This window comes from Doryrhamphus excisus, chromosome 5 (assembly GCF_030265055.1).
Source record: "Doryrhamphus excisus isolate RoL2022-K1 chromosome 5, RoL_Dexc_1.0, whole genome shotgun sequence".
Lineage (NCBI taxonomy): Eukaryota > Metazoa > Chordata > Actinopteri > Syngnathiformes > Syngnathidae > Doryrhamphus > Doryrhamphus excisus.
Window position 1 is genome coordinate 10,073,688 of NC_080470.1, and position 17,951 is coordinate 10,091,638.

At 39.3% G+C, this 17,951-nt stretch overlaps 3 protein-coding genes across 7 annotated transcripts; 2 read left to right on the top strand and 1 right to left on the bottom strand.

Moving 5' to 3' along the window:
• The first annotated feature begins 457 nt into the window (after positions 1-457).
• Positions 458-5,870, top strand: zmp:0000000521 (spindlin-1). Of its 5 annotated transcripts, none has more exons than XM_058073768.1 (5): positions 458-571; positions 1,158-1,199; positions 1,827-2,074; positions 2,939-3,172; positions 4,672-5,870. In XM_058073768.1, exons 2-5 carry the CDS (start codon positions 1,180-1,182, stop codon positions 4,875-4,877), a joined length of 708 nt encoding a protein of 235 aa, XP_057929751.1. In that variant the 5' UTR covers positions 458-571; positions 1,158-1,179; the 3' UTR covers positions 4,878-5,870. The 5 variants fall into 5 exon arrangements, with proteins under 5 accessions (XP_057929751.1, XP_057929752.1, XP_057929750.1 ...); XM_058073769.1 differs by having other exon boundaries at positions 462-715; positions 1,161-1,199; XM_058073767.1 differs by having other exon boundaries at positions 463-715.
• Positions 5,871-7,223: 1,353 nt separating this feature from the next.
• On the bottom strand, positions 7,224-8,582 carry micos13 (mitochondrial contact site and cristae organizing system subunit 13). The gene is made up of 4 exons (XM_058073771.1): positions 8,397-8,582; positions 7,901-8,057; positions 7,745-7,802; positions 7,224-7,543 (listed from the first exon to the last, which is right to left on the bottom strand). The coding sequence occupies exons 1-4, from the start codon at positions 8,423-8,425 to the stop codon at positions 7,446-7,448; spliced, it is 342 nt and encodes a 113-aa protein (XP_057929754.1). The 5' UTR covers positions 8,426-8,582; the 3' UTR covers positions 7,224-7,445.
• Positions 8,583-9,657: 1,075 nt separating this feature from the next.
• Positions 9,658-17,946, top strand: hsd11b1la (hydroxysteroid (11-beta) dehydrogenase 1-like a). Its single transcript, XM_058074097.1, has 6 exons — positions 9,658-9,960; positions 14,244-14,374; positions 14,439-14,642; positions 15,254-15,347; positions 15,422-15,587; positions 16,127-17,946. The coding sequence occupies exons 1-6, from the start codon at positions 9,876-9,878 to the stop codon at positions 16,308-16,310; spliced, it is 864 nt and encodes a 287-aa protein (XP_057930080.1). The 5' UTR covers positions 9,658-9,875; the 3' UTR covers positions 16,311-17,946.
• Positions 17,947-17,951: the final 5 nt, after the last annotated feature.

A 17,951-nucleotide genomic window follows, 5' to 3' on the forward strand; every position in this document is an offset into this window, starting at 1 on the left:
TTCTTCAAACTATGGTAAGTTTGCACATTGCCTCTAACAAATATTGTCCTTTATTTACATTCTACCAATAATAAATTAACTATTATAATTATTATTAAATTAATTACATTTTAATACTTTGTAGGGCGAATTAACTATATTTAGTAACCTAATAATAATAATAAGACATTAATAATAATCATCATCATCATACTAGTCACTGTAGGTCGCTGGTTCTCAATATATTATTGAGAAACATGTTATTTATTTATTTAATATTTATGATTTTGAAAAGTACATTACATTACGTTTTGCGTAGTAAATAAAAACAAAATATGTAAAATACAATTACTTACTCTGCCTGCTGAGCTGGTCCTCTGCCTGATTCGCCGACATTTCCCAGTGTCCATTGCGCGCCTACTAACGTCTTCTGCCACTGTTTGTGACGCTGGGCATCTTGGGAAACAGAGTACTCTCCCTCCTTCTCCAGCTCCACAAAGGTTTCGCGAGATTTGCCGAGTGTGGTTGAGGTGTGTAGCAACATTAGTGTGACAGAAGAACCGAAGCATACTGATATGAAATCTACGTAGAGGTGAGACAAACATGAAGTCCACACAGCGGGGATGTATGGTCGTTAGTGTCCATTCTTGTCAGTATTTTTTAGCAGTGGAACTTTGGAGGGGCGGGTGTAGCCTTTTTTAGCCGCCCCCTTTGCTTCTGGAACGTCTGCATTCAGGTAAAGCTAAAGACAAGAGAGGTGAAGTATTAACACGACATGACAGTTTGACTTATATGTCGGACGGCATCCAGCACAGCTGAGACCTTTGGCCGCCTTCTAGGCTCTTCTCGTTACATTTGCAAACATGTCATGTCGCTAGTACTTGATAACACTGTATTTGGAAAGAATTTGTGTATTTCAACAGTGTTATTAGCTACAAACTCTGCTAACTAGAGCATTAGCCGTACCATACTCCCACACACACATATGACAGCCATTGCGGCTGCGTTTTAGGCAACCTTAGTACACAGGAAGTGTTTCCCTCGGACATGACGCCATTGGCTGCTGGGGCTGTCATTTTCGGCTGATTTTGATGACGTCAGTAGCTCGCGACACACTTTTCTTGGTATTATGTCATAAGTGTGAATGATAATATTGTGTCTTTTTTTGTTTCATCCAGTAGCCTTTACATTTCTGGAGGCATGTCAAAGAAAAGAGGCAGGTATGTTCACACAAAGTCGCTGTAAATGATGTACACTGTAAAATCTGCAATGTACAGAAGCACTCCATTTATATAGGATAATCGCATTATAAGTTGTTCCAAGAATTCCAAATGTCGATGCATTTGTGTGAAGTTGCCTCACTTGAGCCTACAACAAAAGTCTACAATCTTGACCCTGTAAACGTTTATCATACAATGCTGCATAATAATATTATTAATATTATTATTATTATTATCTGATTATATAATAATCTGATTATCTGATTATATGGTGGGTTTTTATGACAAACGTAATTACAGAAAATAACACCCCATACATCCATGAAGGTATTTTAGATATGAATTCATTAAAATTGAATATTTTATTAAATTCTTCATTTATTATTTTGATTATTAATATATACGTGTATATTATTTTAATAAATATAGACAAAAATCTGTATAACGTATTGCACTTTTACTCCAATTCTGCCACCAAAATAATAGTACACATAAATTTATACCTCTTAATGAAAAAAACTGAGCATTATTGTTCTTGTTTAAGCTGATATACATACATATACAGGTGTAGGTGTACCTAATGAAATGTCTCAAAGTCCCCCCTCAAAGCCAGTAACTCTTTTGCAGAAAGCGAAGCAGTGGGGAACTGAGTGACACACTAACCCCCGACCCCAACTGCATCCTGGGACTTCGCATTCAGCACAACTGGCGTGAGAAGGGCAACCAGAGCAAATGGAAGGGCACCGTGCTGGACAGGCTCAGTGTGAACCCATCGCTCTTCATGGTCAAGTACGATGGCTTTGACTGTGTTTACGGCATCGAGCTCTTCAAAGACGAGCGAGTGTCCAACCTGCAGGTCCTCTCTGAAAGCGTTGGTAAGCTAATGTATGTTTAAAGGGGACCTATTGTGCTTTTTCCACTTTTCTGACCTTTAATGTTGTATTCTCGTGTTCAACGATGCCAAAGCTTCAGATAATGAGCTTTGCACTTTTGGAAGTGAGCCTGAAAGAAGTTAGGGATGGCTCTGAACGCTCAGTTTCAGAGAGTTTTCACAGACTTCCTTACATAGGTGTGCCCTCCCCCGGCGGTGCACTGTTTCACAGCTCTGATTTCACCATGTTACCACGGAGCAATAGATTCTAGGAAACATTTGTTCAGGTTTGAAGGACAGCTAACTTGTTGGTTGGTTGAGTTGCAGATTCCAGGTGGTCATGTTGAAGAGTTAGACGCGCAAGTTGTAACAACTTATAAGTGTCCTAACTGTTTATTTTCTGAAAGTAAGCAGATATCGTTGTAGCATTATAGAGTGCTCATACAGGGAGTGGAGTGCAAATTACAAGCTCACCGATGTCTAGAGTTGCTAATAGCCTTTTTCCCACCACCAGTCAGTGGTCTACCAGTTTTTGAAACATGCTTAGTCCCCCCCAAAAAACTACCAGTAGCTCCTAACCACTTTTCAAGTAATTCTGCAATGGGTTTATTCATTTATTATCAATTTCAATTATCAAAATCCTGATACCGACAAAATTAGAAAGCGGGCTTCAGCAGTAGTCCAGAAGTCTTTGGGAACGTTTGTGAGTGGTAATCTGGAAGATCTAGAAAGCGTTATATGTGGGTTATCGTGTGTAGCTGGTTGTCCAGAAATGAATACAAATGGAGGAAAAATGAGCATAATAGGTCCCCTTTAAGCCATGTGGTTATCGTTATTATTGATGTCATTAATATATCTTTCTCCATAGTAAACAACAGGATCAAGATACCCCCCGGGGCTGAGGAGCTGGTGGGAAAAGCTGTGGAACATCTTTTTGAAAAGGAGGATGGAGAGAAGAATGAGTGGAGGGGCATGGTCCTGTCAAGAGCTCCTGTCATGACCAACTGGTACTATATCACCTATGAAAAGGACCCAGTGCTTTATATGTACCAACTGTGGGACGACTATGCTGATGGAGACCTTAGGATTTTGCCTGAAGCAGGTACTAGCAAATTGTGCGTAAATGGCAAATCTAAACGTGGAATGGCCTTGTTAATTGTCACTCGAGGCTCTCAATTGAAAGCGTGGAAGGACTAAGCTGTGAAATTATTTGACCAGCGTGCACAGCCATTCTGACAAGCATGCCATATGGGTCAACAGTATTAGCATTTCTACCTTATAAGAAAGTCATGGGACACAGAAAAAAACACTTGAAACGATCATATTGACCCTGAAATTAAGACAAATTTTCTATCCTGCTTAACGTCATTATGGTCGCGGGCGTGTGCTTGAGCCTATCCCAGCTGACTTTGGGTGAGAATAATACTAAAAATAATATACTAAAAATATATATTTCAATATGAATGTAGTGAGCAGATCTATAGTTGCAAGAGATAGAACTTATTACAACATACGTACGTTGTCCTGGCTGATGAGTACAATAAGTCAATTACGAAAAACAATTGTCACTACATGTGTGTTTGTCAAGTCACTCCACATTACAGGATGAGTGCGTCATGCATTGTTTTTATGTGTACTTTTAACAAGAGTTTTATTGATTTTCCACTTTTACAACAGTTAACATTCATTCATTCATTTTTCTACCGCTTTTTCCTCACGAGGGTCGCGGGGGTGCTGGAGCCTATCCCAGCTGTCTTTGGGCGAGAGGCGGGGTACAACCTGGACTGGTCGCCAGCCAATCACAGGGCACATATAGACAAACAACCATTCACACTCACATTCATACCTATGGACAATTTGAAGTCGCCAATTAACCTAGCATGTTTTTGGAATGTGGGAGGAAACCCACGCATGCACGGGGAGAACAGTTAACATGTGATTCCCTATTTTTTAATATTCATGGGAAATTTTTATTCCACATTGGAACAAAACAGGGGTACAGTATGTGGCACAGTGAGCCTCCCCCACATTTGAAACTGGTTTTCAGAAACATACTTGTGGACCTTTCTGCTTACCCCACACTCTCCCTCTTTCTTGCTGTAGCAAGTAAAAATAACTATGCCTTTAAAGTATGAATGTTTGATCATACCGACCGACTGATATTGGCATAGAAATGAGATATCGCTATTGCCAAGAAGCCGTCTTCCTTCAATACTTACAATATAATGTCAAACCTCAGGTGGAATCACTACCAGTCACAAGCAGTGTTTTGGCACTTTTTGTTGAACTTGTGTTGCATTTGTCTTATTTTGCACAAACTCTATTTGTGAAATGCATGCAATAGAAGAATCACAATTTGTTCAATATACAACTTTAGTTTGAGGGAAGAGCTGCTGCCTATATCGGTGTTGATTGATGTCAGTATTGGTAATGAAGTACTGGAAGATATCGGATATCAGTAAGAAAGTCAATATCGTGCAGCTTAGTGGGTTTGAAAATGATTTCTGTTTTTCTCAAACTGCTGTGCCTCCCACAGGTGTTCAGTCATTAAAAGGTGTGTTTGCTGTTAAGAGTGATGATGTTGCCACCTCTTGCCCCCAGAAAACAAGCACCTGTTGCCTGCTGACAGGAAGCCGGGAGAAGAGACGGAGAGCCTAGTAGGCAAACAGGTGGAGTATGTCACCGACAAAGGCGTGAAGAGGACAGGCCTCGTCATCTACCAAGTTCCGGCCAAGCCCTCAGTCTACTACATCAAATATGATGATGACTTTCACATCCATGTCTATGACCTGGTCAAAACCACCTAGAGGAGAGACCCCCACCCCCAACTCATCCTTTTTATTTAAAGCCATAACTAATTCATGCTTGTGTGCAATCTTTCTTTGCTTTTTCTTTGTATGTTTGCACAGCACAACTGTAGCGTTCGCTGTATTCTATGTACGGCATGGAGGGAGTGCATACTTGTATTGTTGCTGCCGATTGGAAGTCCACCAAATAGCCTTCCCCCGGAAAGCCTGGATCAAGACATCCTCAAAAAGGTACTGGCTATGCAGAAGCATAGTCCACGCTTTTAAGCGATGACCAAAATAATTGCACAGACAGGTTACCCAGCTAACAAGCATGGCACAAGTCAAGATAGACATAGACAACCCTCCATTAAGTGGATTTCCAGACCAATGCTTTACAAGACATTAAAAATTTAAATGTCATTGTCGTACGGCATCTGCTCCTTTTAACCTTTTAACTCAAGCTCCTAGGAAGAACAGCACATTTTTTTGTTTATCAAGCTGCCACATGCTTGCTTCCCAATTACACTAGATGCCACACAAAAAAAAAATCATGAAGTGCCTTCAGGCCTGTCATCTTTTGCAATATTGTACATATCTTTCAAAGAATCATCATGGCGTATGAAGGCTATTTGTGTCTTATTAATAATAGGCTGCAGACAAATTTGTAATAGTCGGTGTGCCCTTGTGTTGTGTTTTTGCCTCTAAATGCAGTATGTTCTTTAAACCAATGCAATGGTTGTGTAATCTCTGATGTTATAACCAGGAGCACTTTATTGTACAACGTTTACATGTTTAGATACGTAGATATCCCCTCTTCAAAATGATGTGTCCAAATATGCTTTGTTATATAGGCATGATGGTAAAAAACAACATACAGCAGCACTTTCAGTATTTGATCCCGAAAAATTGTGTACAATTGTATTAAGTTGCCTGTTGTGATTATTCTCATATGAATACGTCATCCAAACAATAAACAGGCAGTGTGGCTCACACCAACTCTGGTTCTACTTATGTCATTTCTACGCTTGCCAGTATACAAGCTCTTTAAACTTTTATTTTTTTTATTTTAGTCCTCAGTAATAAACTCATAATCCAAATTAGGCACAGCTACACAAGCTGTACACAACTTTTGAGAGAACATTCTTCCTTTATAAATATGCTAAATTAATATTTTTTTTAATGTGTTTTCAGCTTTTTATGTGCCAGCGAGAACCTACACAGGACTTGTAGGCATCCAACCGTGTTCCTCGAGTACTTTTGTGGGGAGTATGGCGTACCAGACGAATGAATTCAGACTGTTTTATCCTTGTTTGACTGGGGTCAGATTTTGGCCTGCATTGCCGACAATAGGTCAGACTATTTTCCAGTGAGGGCTGCACTCCACAATAGCTGCCCTTTGTAAAAGATTCTGTTCATTATTTTTATGGACAGAATTTCTAGGTAGAGCCAGGTAATTGAGGGGATTTGGTTAGGTGGCCTCACAACTGAGGTTCACAACTGAGTATGACACAGCTGGGATCAAATTCAGCATGTCCAAGTTCCCGGTCCATGTTTCTCACACAGAAAGGATAGAGTGCCATCTCCATGTTCTCCCCCAAGTGGAGAAGTTTCAGTATCTCGTGAACTTGTTCACGAGTGAGGGTGGAATGTGAGAACAATGGACAGATTAGTATGGCGCATGCAGTGGTGAACACTTGGAATCTGTCTGTTGTGGTGAAAAGAACACTGAACTGAAAGGCAAACTGTCAATTTACGTTCCTACCCTCACCTATGGTCATGAGCTTTGGGTAGTGACCAATAGGACAAGCTTTACAAGCGGCCTAAATTAAGTTCTCTCTGTAGGTTGGCGAGGCTCTCCCTTGGAGACAAGGTCAGAAGCACTGCCATCCAGGAGAAACTTAGAATAGAACTCCTGCTCCAAGAGGAGCCAGATGAGGTGGCTCAGGCATGCTGGGGAGGTTTTTAGAGCACATTCGACCAGTAGAAGGTCTCGAGGAAGACCCAGGACATGTTGGGGAGACTATGTCAACTGGCCTGAGAATGCCTCAGGATCCACTGGGAGAAGCTGGATGAATTTGCTGGAGAGAGATGTCTGGCATTCCCTGACCTGACATCGGATAAGACAAAGAAGATAGATGGATGGAAATCGGATCAACGTGGTCCCCCTCTTGTTCCATGTTGGTGCCATTCACACAGAACGGTGCCAAGGCAGAAAGGCGCATTTGACACACAGCTCTTGTATGTCATTACACTGTACAGGTACATATACCCAATGTGTCTATGTAAAAGAAAGAACATATTGAGAATGATGCCTTATTTACTCACGCAAGTGCAAATATACACAAATGTAAAAAGCATTTGTGGAATAGATACAATTTAAGCCATTGTATTTTTTAAAAACATATTTTCACTTTATAGCATTATATACAAAGTAATCCACACTTTACTTTCTTGACAGAACCATACATCCCTTTAGTAGGACAAACCTGAATATAACAAGGTCATGATGGATGTTTCTTCCGTAGGCATTGAGGACATGTCAGTTGTGTGCAACATCTTAAAGATTAATAATAATAACCTAATCATCTACTTTGTGAGGTCTTTAACATACTGCAAGCCCTGACTAGAATATTCAGCTGCGTTCCTTGGGGCATCTGACAGAGCTGAAATGGACCACCGCACTCCTGCAATAGACAGCCACACATTCCTGTTTCAGTATCTAATTAATAGTGGTTACTTTCTTTTTAGACATAGATGACTATTAATAATGCTAAAATGTTACTTGAAACATTATCTGTGCAGTTCATATAGGTTTTATGGTGGTGCCTGCTGTTAAAAATTCTAATTTGGGAAGTTTTAAGTGATGTTTTCAAGTAAAAACTCACCAGAGTTCCAAGTTTGGACAGGAGAGAATTCAACCTTGGGTACTGTTGGGAGTTGAGCCTAAGGAATGCAAATAAACATCACAGATAATGCTTTTAATGTAAATGTATAGTTGTTTGTTTGAAAATGGTTGAGTATCAACCTCAAGGTGTCAGTACCTCCAACCCAAAGTACTTCATCCACTCCTCCACAGCGGGCGGGATGGCTGCTCTGGCTCGTCCCAAGGCCTCAGAGCCCTGTTCACCGCTGCCCAGGAGCCCGGAATCATAGGCGACGTAAACAGCACCCCCTGCAATGGTCACCTTCGTGACCAGTCTAGAAATTAAGAACATTTAAGATGTAGCAAAACTTGTCACAATCATTTATAACAAGAATACAGGATTGTAACGTTACTTGATTACTCATAATTGTCTTACACTGTGGATTAGCTGGTTGACATTGATACGAATCTAATGTAAAATACAATAAAGCAGAAATCTAAACACATACGAACATTTTAATGTATGTGACCAAAAAAGCTTTTGAAATAAGAGAACGGCTAATTTTGACATCATACTACTACAGGTAGACCGAGCTAGGTTGGCTAGCTATTTTGGCGTCACGCTTTATCTTAGGCCTAAATCTTCTACAACGGGTATAATATGAAACACTTACTTGATCACAGGAAACATTTTTGCCGCCATGGTCCACAACGACCGCTTCCCTTTCAAACCAACACCGATTCGAAGCTCAACCGTAGCAAAAGTACAGCGTGAAGGACACTGTATTTGTTTACAAGGTGGGTGTCAATAAAGCTTAATTCAATCTTCTGGTGGGTTTTACGGCAGATGTCGCAAATAAATATCACTCGCTGTCGTCTCCTCAATTTGGCACATTCTCGATTAACAAGTACTAATCATTATACTTGTTTTAGTGAAGTTAATTTGTAGATTCATTTTGTAAATGTTAGTCTCGTTCACAACTCATTTATTTAATTAAATTTAATGTTTCTTTTTAGCATCCTTCATTTGCCGTTCTAAATACCTTTTATCGATATTCCATTATTATTATGTATACTTTTTTTATACGTATTTATAATTGTTTTCACTTCTTCAAAAACGACGATTAATTGAAAATGCGTGTTCTGACTCGCTCACTTGTTCCTCTTCCAATCCCTACACTTCTGACCAAGGACTGTAAATAAAAGAGGATGTGTAAGGTAGCGTTGTAAGTACGCCATGGCGCAGAAGGTTCGCCATGATGGGAAGCAAGAGAGCTGGGCGGGGCAAAGCGAACAATGTATGCATGTAATCTAACAATGTATTCACTTTCTCTGACCCGAGTGTCAAATAGTTATGCGCTGTGCGTGCACTTTATAAATGAATGTTATTTACGAAGTACAATTCATATGTATGTGTATATGTACATATACATATAAATGTGTAAAATTCATTATATTGCAGACATGTGACCTGCACGTGACAAATCTGGTCTTTTGGACTCTCTACTGCCGCAATTCATGGCGTAACAATGTGCCGAAAACATAAGATGCGATATTTTTGTATTCTGCTCACCGTCATGGCGGCCAAACCTGCGCAGGGCGTACTACGGAAAATCATGTACATTAGACTACTCTATCTAACGAGAGTGCTTGTTTATGACGTCAAAGTGCCGAATTTATGTGTGTGAGGGGTGGGAAATATCACCTGAGTCACCTCTCTATCTCTACACAGCATTCTTTACTCAAGCGAAGCTCGCAGTCACACATAAGTGTAAATATATAAACATTAGAATAAATTTTATAGAACACTAATGATATGCAACCACAAAATTGCGACTTTAGATCTAAAAATACCCCCAAGAGAAGTGAGCTAACCCTATATCCTTACGATGCCAATAGTGGTGTCATTATAAAAACACAAATATACAACATTAATCGTTTCCTCTAGTAAACACAATTCTGTTTGAAGGAGGTCAACGCCTATCAAGGTTCAATTAACTTATCGGAACGACACACCCCCCTGCAGTACAAGCCAAGAGGGGAGGGATCAGATAAAAAAAGCTCTGGATTATACGATTCACTCCTTTTGCAAAGTAGCTCGGAAATCCAGGGATTTACTCGTCATTTGATGTAATTCCAAATTAGTGTACAACATGAAAACATTGACAAAAATCCTGCTAGCAAGTATTGCTGTTGCATTCCTTGCTGTCAAATGGACTGCACCCACTTTCAAAGCAGGTAAGGTGACTTTCTTCTGCACTTACTTATGTAAGTTTTTCAGACAATATGACGAAAATAAAATGCTAGGTTTATGAGGCCAAGCAGTAGTACTATAATATGTAAATCATTCACCCACATTAAAAGGCTTTGGTGTCCATTAAAATGTATTTGCAGTTTTTTGTGGTCCAAATATTAAGGTAAACCATGTTGATTTGTAGAAATTATCATAACATCATAATTTAAAATATGTACAACTTTGTGGTGAATAACAATATCAATAATAACATTATACATAATGCTGAATGTAGTTATTGTTTAATTATATTATTATTATTTATTTACCTTGAGCTTATCACTGGATCATATCAAAGATTATTTGTAATTTTGGAAAATGTTATATTATATTTTGTTTAAAAGTACTCTTCATAAATATAATAACAACAACAATTAAGATTAAGATTAAGATATGCCTTTATTCGTCCCTCAGTGTGGAAATTTGTATTGCACAGCAGCAAGAGTACAGAGTCAGTTAAGCAGTACAAAATACACAATATAGAAAAATAAACAATATAAACAACCCAAGTATTAACAAAAAATCAACAGTTTTTCCCAGAGTTATATACAATACAGTATGTAGGTAATATGAAACCAGATGAGATATATGACCAGTCTATACACTGAGATCTTGTTAGAGAGTTGATATGAGGCATTATGGAAATACTTCACATAGAACTTAGTATATTGCATTTAGAGCCCTTAATATTGCACATGGAGGTTGATCAGATATTGCACAGTGAATGGGGTCTGGAGTAACTATACTGACTATAAAAAAAAGTATTACACAAGTATTACAAGTATTGAAGTATTACACAGTTGTACAAAGTGGTGTAGAAGTCTATTGGGAGCGGTGCTGGTTGTACAGCCTGACATTGTAATTATGATTTTTGTTACTAATTAAGTAAGCTTACTAAATAGAAATCTTGGATTTCTTTACATTTATTTATAAACATGACCAATCGTTGTTCATATGATAAGAAAAATGCCTATACTGTACTGTGGTGGTTGAATGCAAGACCCCTCCAGCACCAATTACAAGCGAAACGCCTGCATACTGAATGTGATCTTCTTTCGTCTTCTTCCGTCCAGGTGATGGGAAGCTACAGATTACTATACCCTCCACTAAATACAGTATCTGTCTTTGGAGAACATGTTACCACTGGGTGATATTTGCAGGGAAGTTTAACATTACCCGGCGGATAAATTGGTGAAGAGATGCTCAAAGTGAGTGTGTAACCGCACATTATTCGACATGCTTGTGACTGTAGAGTGCATACTGCATTTATTTAACACGATTTGAGAATGTAGCCTTCAGTCCAGCATCTGCAGGCGGTTGAATTACACAGTGGGGAAGTCATTGGGCTTGCACGTATGCATGTCTAATACGGGGTATGTCTATAGGGCTGGTTACAAACCATGCAGAATGCCTGCAAGACTAATTAAACACTGGTTACCAGTCACTGCTAACTGGCGATAAGATCGTATAATTTGTAAAAGCAGAGTGGGAAACTGGTCAAAGTACAAGATTATAAAACTGCATCTGTGTAAACAGGCAAATATGTGCAAGTGTATCCCGTCAAAGCATTGGACCTTAACCCACAGCCAAGCTACTTCTCACTTCTATTAGTATTATCACTTTCTATTAGTATTAGTGTCAGTTATTAGATAACGTTGTTGCTCCATTAGTGGCACATTTATTCTATTATATATGGTTATCTTGGAATCTTTCTTTGAATTTGTATTAGTTTAAACTCCCGTCCGTCAATAGCAAAAACACTGAAATATAAAGACAGAATTGTCCAGTTTCATCATTAAGTCTTGGTTTAATTTGCTCATATAGCATAAAGTATATTTAGAACTTACAGCCATCATTTTAGTTTACATACACTTGTAAAGAACATAATGTCATGGCTGAAATTTGGTTCTTTTATGACTTTATCATATAACAGAAAAAGTGACCAAATCTGCTGGGTCAAAAATATACATACAGCAATGCTAATATTTGGTTACATGTCCCCTGGCCATTTTCACTTCAATTAGGTGCTTTTGGTAGCCATCCACACGCTTCAGGTGGAATCTTTTACCGCTCCTTTTGACAGAATTCAGTTCTGTTAAATTTGTTGGCTTTCTGACTTGTTTCTTCACCATTGTCCACATGTTCTCAAAAGTCAGGACTTTGGGAAGGCTATTCTAAAACCGTAATTCTAGCACGATTTAGCCATTCCATTACCACTTTTGATGGATGTTTGGGGTCAATATCCTGTTGGAACAACCAACTGCGTCCAAGACCCAACTTTCAGGCTGATGATTTTAGAAGAATTTGAAGGCAATCCTCTTTCTTCATTATTTATTTATACTTTGTAAAGCACCAGTTCAATTGGCAGCAAAACAGCCCCACAACATGATACTATCACCACCATGCTTGATGGTAGGCATGGTGTTCTTCGAGTTAAAGGCCTCACCTTTTCTCCTCCAAACATTGCCGGGCATTGTGGCCAAACAGCTCGATTTCTGTTTCGTCTGACCACAGAACTTTCCTCCAGAAGGTCTTGTCTTTGTCCATGTGATCAGAAGCAAACTTCAGTCAAGCCTTAAGGAGCAAGGGCTTCCTTCTCGCACGGCACACCTCTCAGTCCAGAGCGATGCAAAACATGCTTGACTGTGGTCACTTGTGTTCCAGCAGCTTCTAATTCTTGGCAGATCTGCTTTTTGATGGTTCTCGGTTGACTTTTCACCTTCCTGACCCATTTTTTTCTCAGCAGCAAATGATGGCTTGCATTTGCTTCCTGATCGTGACAAACAGTGCCATGCACATTATACTTACAAACAACTGTTTGCACTGTTGCTTTGGGGACCTGCAGCTGCTTTGAAATGGCTCCAAGTGACTTGTTCAAGTCAATGATTCGCTTTTTCAGATCCGTGCTGAGCTCCTTTGACTTTCCTATTGTAGCGTTTATGGGTGTTTGTATCCAATGAGCCCTATTTAAATGGTCTCAGTGAAGTCACCGGCTGTACTCACTCATAATAACTCACAAGATGTTATGAAGCTTATTTCATTTACACAACTTTCTAAGGCATCAACATGGCTAATTCATGTTGCTGTATGTATATTTTTGACCCAGCAGATTTGTCACTTTTTCTGTTAACCAATAATAAAGTCATAAAAGAACCAAATTTCATGAATGTTTTTTTACAAAGAAGTATCTGTTCCAATCACTCTATCAGAGAAAAACCAGAGTTGTAGAAATTACTGGAAACTCAAGAGAGCTATGATATTATGATCTTTACAAGTGTATGTAAACTTTTGACCACAATTGTAACATGCCAATGTTTACAGCTCCTGTTGTTGGTTAATTAGACTTAGGTAAACATGACTTAACTGATTTACCTCAAAATTGTATCTAGGTGCATACAGTAGTATGAAAAGGTTTGGGCACCCCTGATAATTTCCAAGATTTTCCTTTACAAATCACTGGTTGTTGGGATCAGCAATTCCAGTTAAATATATCATATAGCACTGCATCTCCGGAGAAGACAAAGTTTGACATCTTTGACTTCAGCTCATCAAAAATAAGTGTTGCATCTGTATATTTGTTGAGTGTTGTTAGAGCATACGTATAAAAATATAGTAGATGTAATAAGCATTCATAGTCATAAATAAGACCCATGTTTGTGGGTGTTGCTATAAATGTATTCCCTAGGAGAGCTGAGTGCCGGGTTCAGAGTTCAGTTTTAGCTAGTCATTGGTTCCTGCAGCAACAGTAGTGTTTTTATTAGGGATTTTTATTTGGGATTATTATCTGTTGTGAGATCATCAAGTAATTAATAATGTAACATTACTGACACCTAGTGACCAGTGGAGGTTACACTATATCATAATTTATTTGAATGTGTCTTCTGAATGTCTTATACTTGTATTTTATTTTATTTAGCCATTTTTATGCTTAAAATAGGCAAAAAATGGTTTGCTCCAGTAGTATGTTTCAATTAGTAATGGGTCGTATTCAACCACAAAACACATCATTTATTCATTGACATATTTTTTTAAATGTGATTGAGTGAAGCTGTGAAATTCGAGCCCTTTCATTGATGACCATTATCCTAAATCATAACATCATAACATAATCATAACCGCTTTTTACATACAAAAAACACCCCCCCCCCCCCAAGCTCAACAAAAGGGTGCTGGTAAATATGATTTGGTTATTTTTGGAGCCAAACTGCAGCATTTGACTTTATTCCAGAATCCCTCCGAGGTGCCAAGGTCTTGGTGACTGGCGCCAGCTCTGGCATTGGTGAACAAATGGCCTATCACTACGCCACCTTTGGTGCCCAGATTGTTATTACAGCTAGGAGAGAAAAAGTCTTACAGCAGGTAAGTTAAAAGATGATCTTTAGAGTTAACAACTCTCATAGTTGACTCTCATCCTGGCCTCTAGGTGGTGGAAAAGTGCCTGAGCTTAGGAGCCCAGAAGGCCGTGTACATGGCAGCGGATATGTCTAGTGAATCAGACCCAGACAGAGTGGTAGAGTTCGCTGTGGAGCAGTTAGGAGGTCTAGATTACCTCGTTCTCAACCACATTGGTCCGAGTCCCTTCAGCATGTGGGAGGGAGATGTACAGCACCTTCTGTGGCTGATGAAGGTAATAACACACATAGGCGTAACTGTAGTCAGTACTTCCTGGTTCAGTGAGAATGGCAAAAAGACGGGATGGTGCCATTTTTCATACTAGTTGGTGAACGTTAATTCCTGTATCTGGAACGTTTTTCCGCATCTCCATCACAATGTAATGTGTGGGCCATAAACCACCACTGTGCAAATTTCCCAAGATTCGAGGTTGTATATTTTGCTAAGCGCAGGCCACACAGCGAGGAGACCCAAGTTCGATTCCACCGTCGGGCATCTCTTGTGTGGAGTTTGCATGCTCTCCCCGTGCATGCGTGAGTTTTCTCCTGGGACACCGGTTTCCTCCCACATTTCACAAACATGCTAGGTTAATTGGCGACTCCAAATTGTCCATAGGTATGAATGTGAGTGTGAATGGTTGTTTGTCTATATGTGCACTGTGATTGGCTGGCGACCAGTCCAGGGTGTACCCCGCCTCTCACCTGAAAACAGTTGAGATAGGCTCCAGCAGCCCCGTGCCCTCGTGAGGACAAGCGGTAGAAAATGAATGAATACATCAGTAATCGTATTTAGTTACTTTGCAGTACTGTGGCATCCTTGTGTATAAATGTGTGTCCTTCCGTAAAGGTCAACTTCCTGAGTTATGCTCAGATGGCCTGGAAAGGTCTCCCTTTCCTGGAGCAAAATAAAGGCAAGCTTGTGGTCGTTTCATCTCTTTTAGGTAAGTAACTGCATGACTGTTATTGCATATTGTGTAATGATAATAATGGTAATGTTGTTGTTGATGCTTCACAGGTAAAATGACCAGTCCTTTTGTGGCTCCATACACCTCAACCAAATTTGCATTGAATGGCTTCTTTGGGACTTTACGTCATGAGCTGGCCCTGAAGAAGAGCAATGTATCCATCTCCATATGCACACTGGGCCTCATTGACACTGACGCAGCCATGGAGAAAGTCAAGTATGTCTACAGAACAAAACACAATGGCCAATATAAAAGCCCTATTACTTCATCCTTTGGAACACACCCACCTGTTTTCAATACAGTTTATGTAACTGATAGAATTGCCATATTGACAGGTATCTTATTGATAAACAATGACAAACAAGAGCAATGACAACAAATGTCAAACATACTTAATTAAGAAATACTAGAAGACAGCCAAGAAGAAGACTTGACTTACTGATGTTTAAAGGCTTACAACAAAGCAATTTATCTCACGAGACAACAAAACCATAAAAAAGTGTGTAATTTGATGATTTTGCAGTCAAATCACACCTTAAGAGTCATAAAAATACATGCAAACCTATAACAATCATGTAGAGTATTATTAACTGTAAAGCACTGATTATTACAGCACAACCATACAAAGAAAAAAAATGAATTTTCCCATTTTTTCTCAGCAGACTTTTGCACATATTGCTTAAAAAGAAAAATGTGCAGAGACCACACAAATAGTGCCAAGTGAATTATTAATCCATTTTTTTTTAAAATCCTAGGGGTGTCACTAATATGCCAGCCTACCCCGCCAGTGAAGCAGCATTGAAAATCATCATGACAGGAGCTACTGGAGAGCGGGAGCTGTTCTACCCGTGGTACACCTACATCGTCACACTTACTAAAGACTTCTTCCCCTCCATCAGCGACTATGTAATACAAAGCTCCTACAACAATATCCCATAAAAACATGGAATGAGTGTGTACTTTGACTTGATATCTAGAGGGGACCTATTATGCTAATTTTTTGGCTCTTTGTATTGAGTTGTGGACTGCCATTGAGCATCTACAAACGATGACCAGCACAGAAAGCTTTCTAGTTCTTCCAGAATCTGCACCTATTCAGCTGTATTTCTTCTGATTTTATGTTTCCCGCGAAAACGGTCTGTTTTAATTTATTCCACCAATGGCCCGCCTAAAGGCACACCCACTCTGCTGTGGTTGGTCACACTTCCGAGTGCTTAGAAGGATAGCCGATTTGTGCTACTAGCTGCAAAACTAACTTTATAGGAGTTGATAATAAATTGTGATGTGTCTTTTTAACCTGCTTTTAACATATATGTGTTGGATCCCGAATCCGATCCGTAAATACCGACTGGACAGTCCGGAGTTTCTCAGGAAATAGGTTACTTCAGGACATCTTTCGGAATTGTAAACAAATGTGGCTTTCCCTTATGAGCCATTGCTAGCAACATAAACAGAGAAGCAGAGCTTGGGGGATGGCAGAGAGCTATCTGACTTACAGCCATGCCCATATAAGGAAGTACTCTTTCTTTTTTTTATGTTTGTCACACTTAAATGTTTCAAATCATCAAACAAATTTAAATATGAGTCACACAACAGAACAAAAAAGGCATTTTTTTAAAATGAAATGTTTTATTACTAAAGGAGAAAACAAATCCAACCTACATGGCCCTATTTTTCTTTGAGATTAATTGATTAATTGAACTCAATCAGTCTGGAAAAGGCATTAAAGCCATTTCTAAAGCTTTGGAACTCCAGCGAACAGTGTCCACAAATGGCGAAAACATGTAACAGTGGTCAACCAACCCAGGAGTGGCTGGCCAACCAAAATTACCCCAAGAGCGCAGCAACAACTCACCCAAAAGATCACAAAGATACCACAACAACATCCAAGAACTGCAGGCTCATTTGGCTCAGTTAAGGTCAGTGTTCATGACTCCACCAAAAGAAAAACACTGGGCAAAAACAGCCTGCATGGCAGAGTTCCGAGACAAAAACCACTACTGAACAAAAAGAAAATCAAGGCTCGTCTCAATTTTGCCAGAAAACATCTTGATGATCCCCAAGACCTTTGGGAAAATACTCTGATGAGATAAAAGTTTAACTTTTTGGAAATTAATACAGCATTTCTGAATATCAGACCAACAGTAAAATATGGTGGAGGTGGTGTGATGGTCTGGGGCTGTATTGCTGATAAATGGAACCATGAATTCTGATGTTGTGGCATGACCTTAAAAAATTCATGCTGGAAAACCCTTGAATGTGGTGGAGTTATAACAATTCTGCAAAGACGAATGAGTCAAAATTCCTCCACAGCGTTGTAGGAGACTCATTGCAAGTTATCGCAAACTCTTGATTTAGTTGTTGCTGCTAAGGGTGGCCCAACCAGTTATTAGGTTTAGGGGGCAATCACTTTTTCGCACAGGGACATTTTCGTTTGGATTTTTTTCTCTCTTAATTATAAAGTGTTTCAGTCTGTTCTGTAAGAGAAAAACAGTTTACTTTGATGTTCCTACCATTATGTTTATGTCTATGTCTGAGTAAAGAATGTCAATGAATAAATATTGTGCTGAAATGACTGCT

Bases quoted from the DNA above. Each gene is read 5' to 3' on its own strand.
- micos13 (XM_058073771.1), bottom strand. From the start codon at position 8,425: ATGGCGGCAAAAATGTTTCCTGTGATCAA. The intron at 7,803-7,900 runs GTACTGACACCT...TGCATTCCTTAG, and splicing joins TGAAGTACTTTGGGTTGGAG to GCTCAACTCCCAACAGTACC. The intron at 7,544-7,744 runs GTGAGTTTTTAC...TGTCTATTGCAG, and splicing joins TGTCCAAACTTGGAACTCTG to GAGTGCGGTGGTCCATTTCA.
- hsd11b1la (XM_058074097.1), top strand. From the start codon at position 9,876: ATGAAAACATTGACAAAAATCCTGCTAGCAAGTATTGCTGTTGCATTC. The intron at 9,961-14,243 runs GTAAGGTGACTT...ACTTTATTCCAG, and splicing joins TGCACCCACTTTCAAAGCAG to AATCCCTCCGAGGTGCCAAG. The intron at 15,348-15,421 runs GTAAGTAACTGC...GATGCTTCACAG, and splicing joins GGTCGTTTCATCTCTTTTAG to GTAAAATGACCAGTCCTTTT.
- zmp:0000000521 (XM_058073766.1), top strand. The intron at 2,075-2,938 runs GTAAGCTAATGT...CTTTCTCCATAG, and splicing joins GGTCCTCTCTGAAAGCGTTG to TAAACAACAGGATCAAGATA. The intron at 3,173-4,671 runs GTACTAGCAAAT...TCTTGCCCCCAG, and splicing joins TAGGATTTTGCCTGAAGCAG to AAAACAAGCACCTGTTGCCT.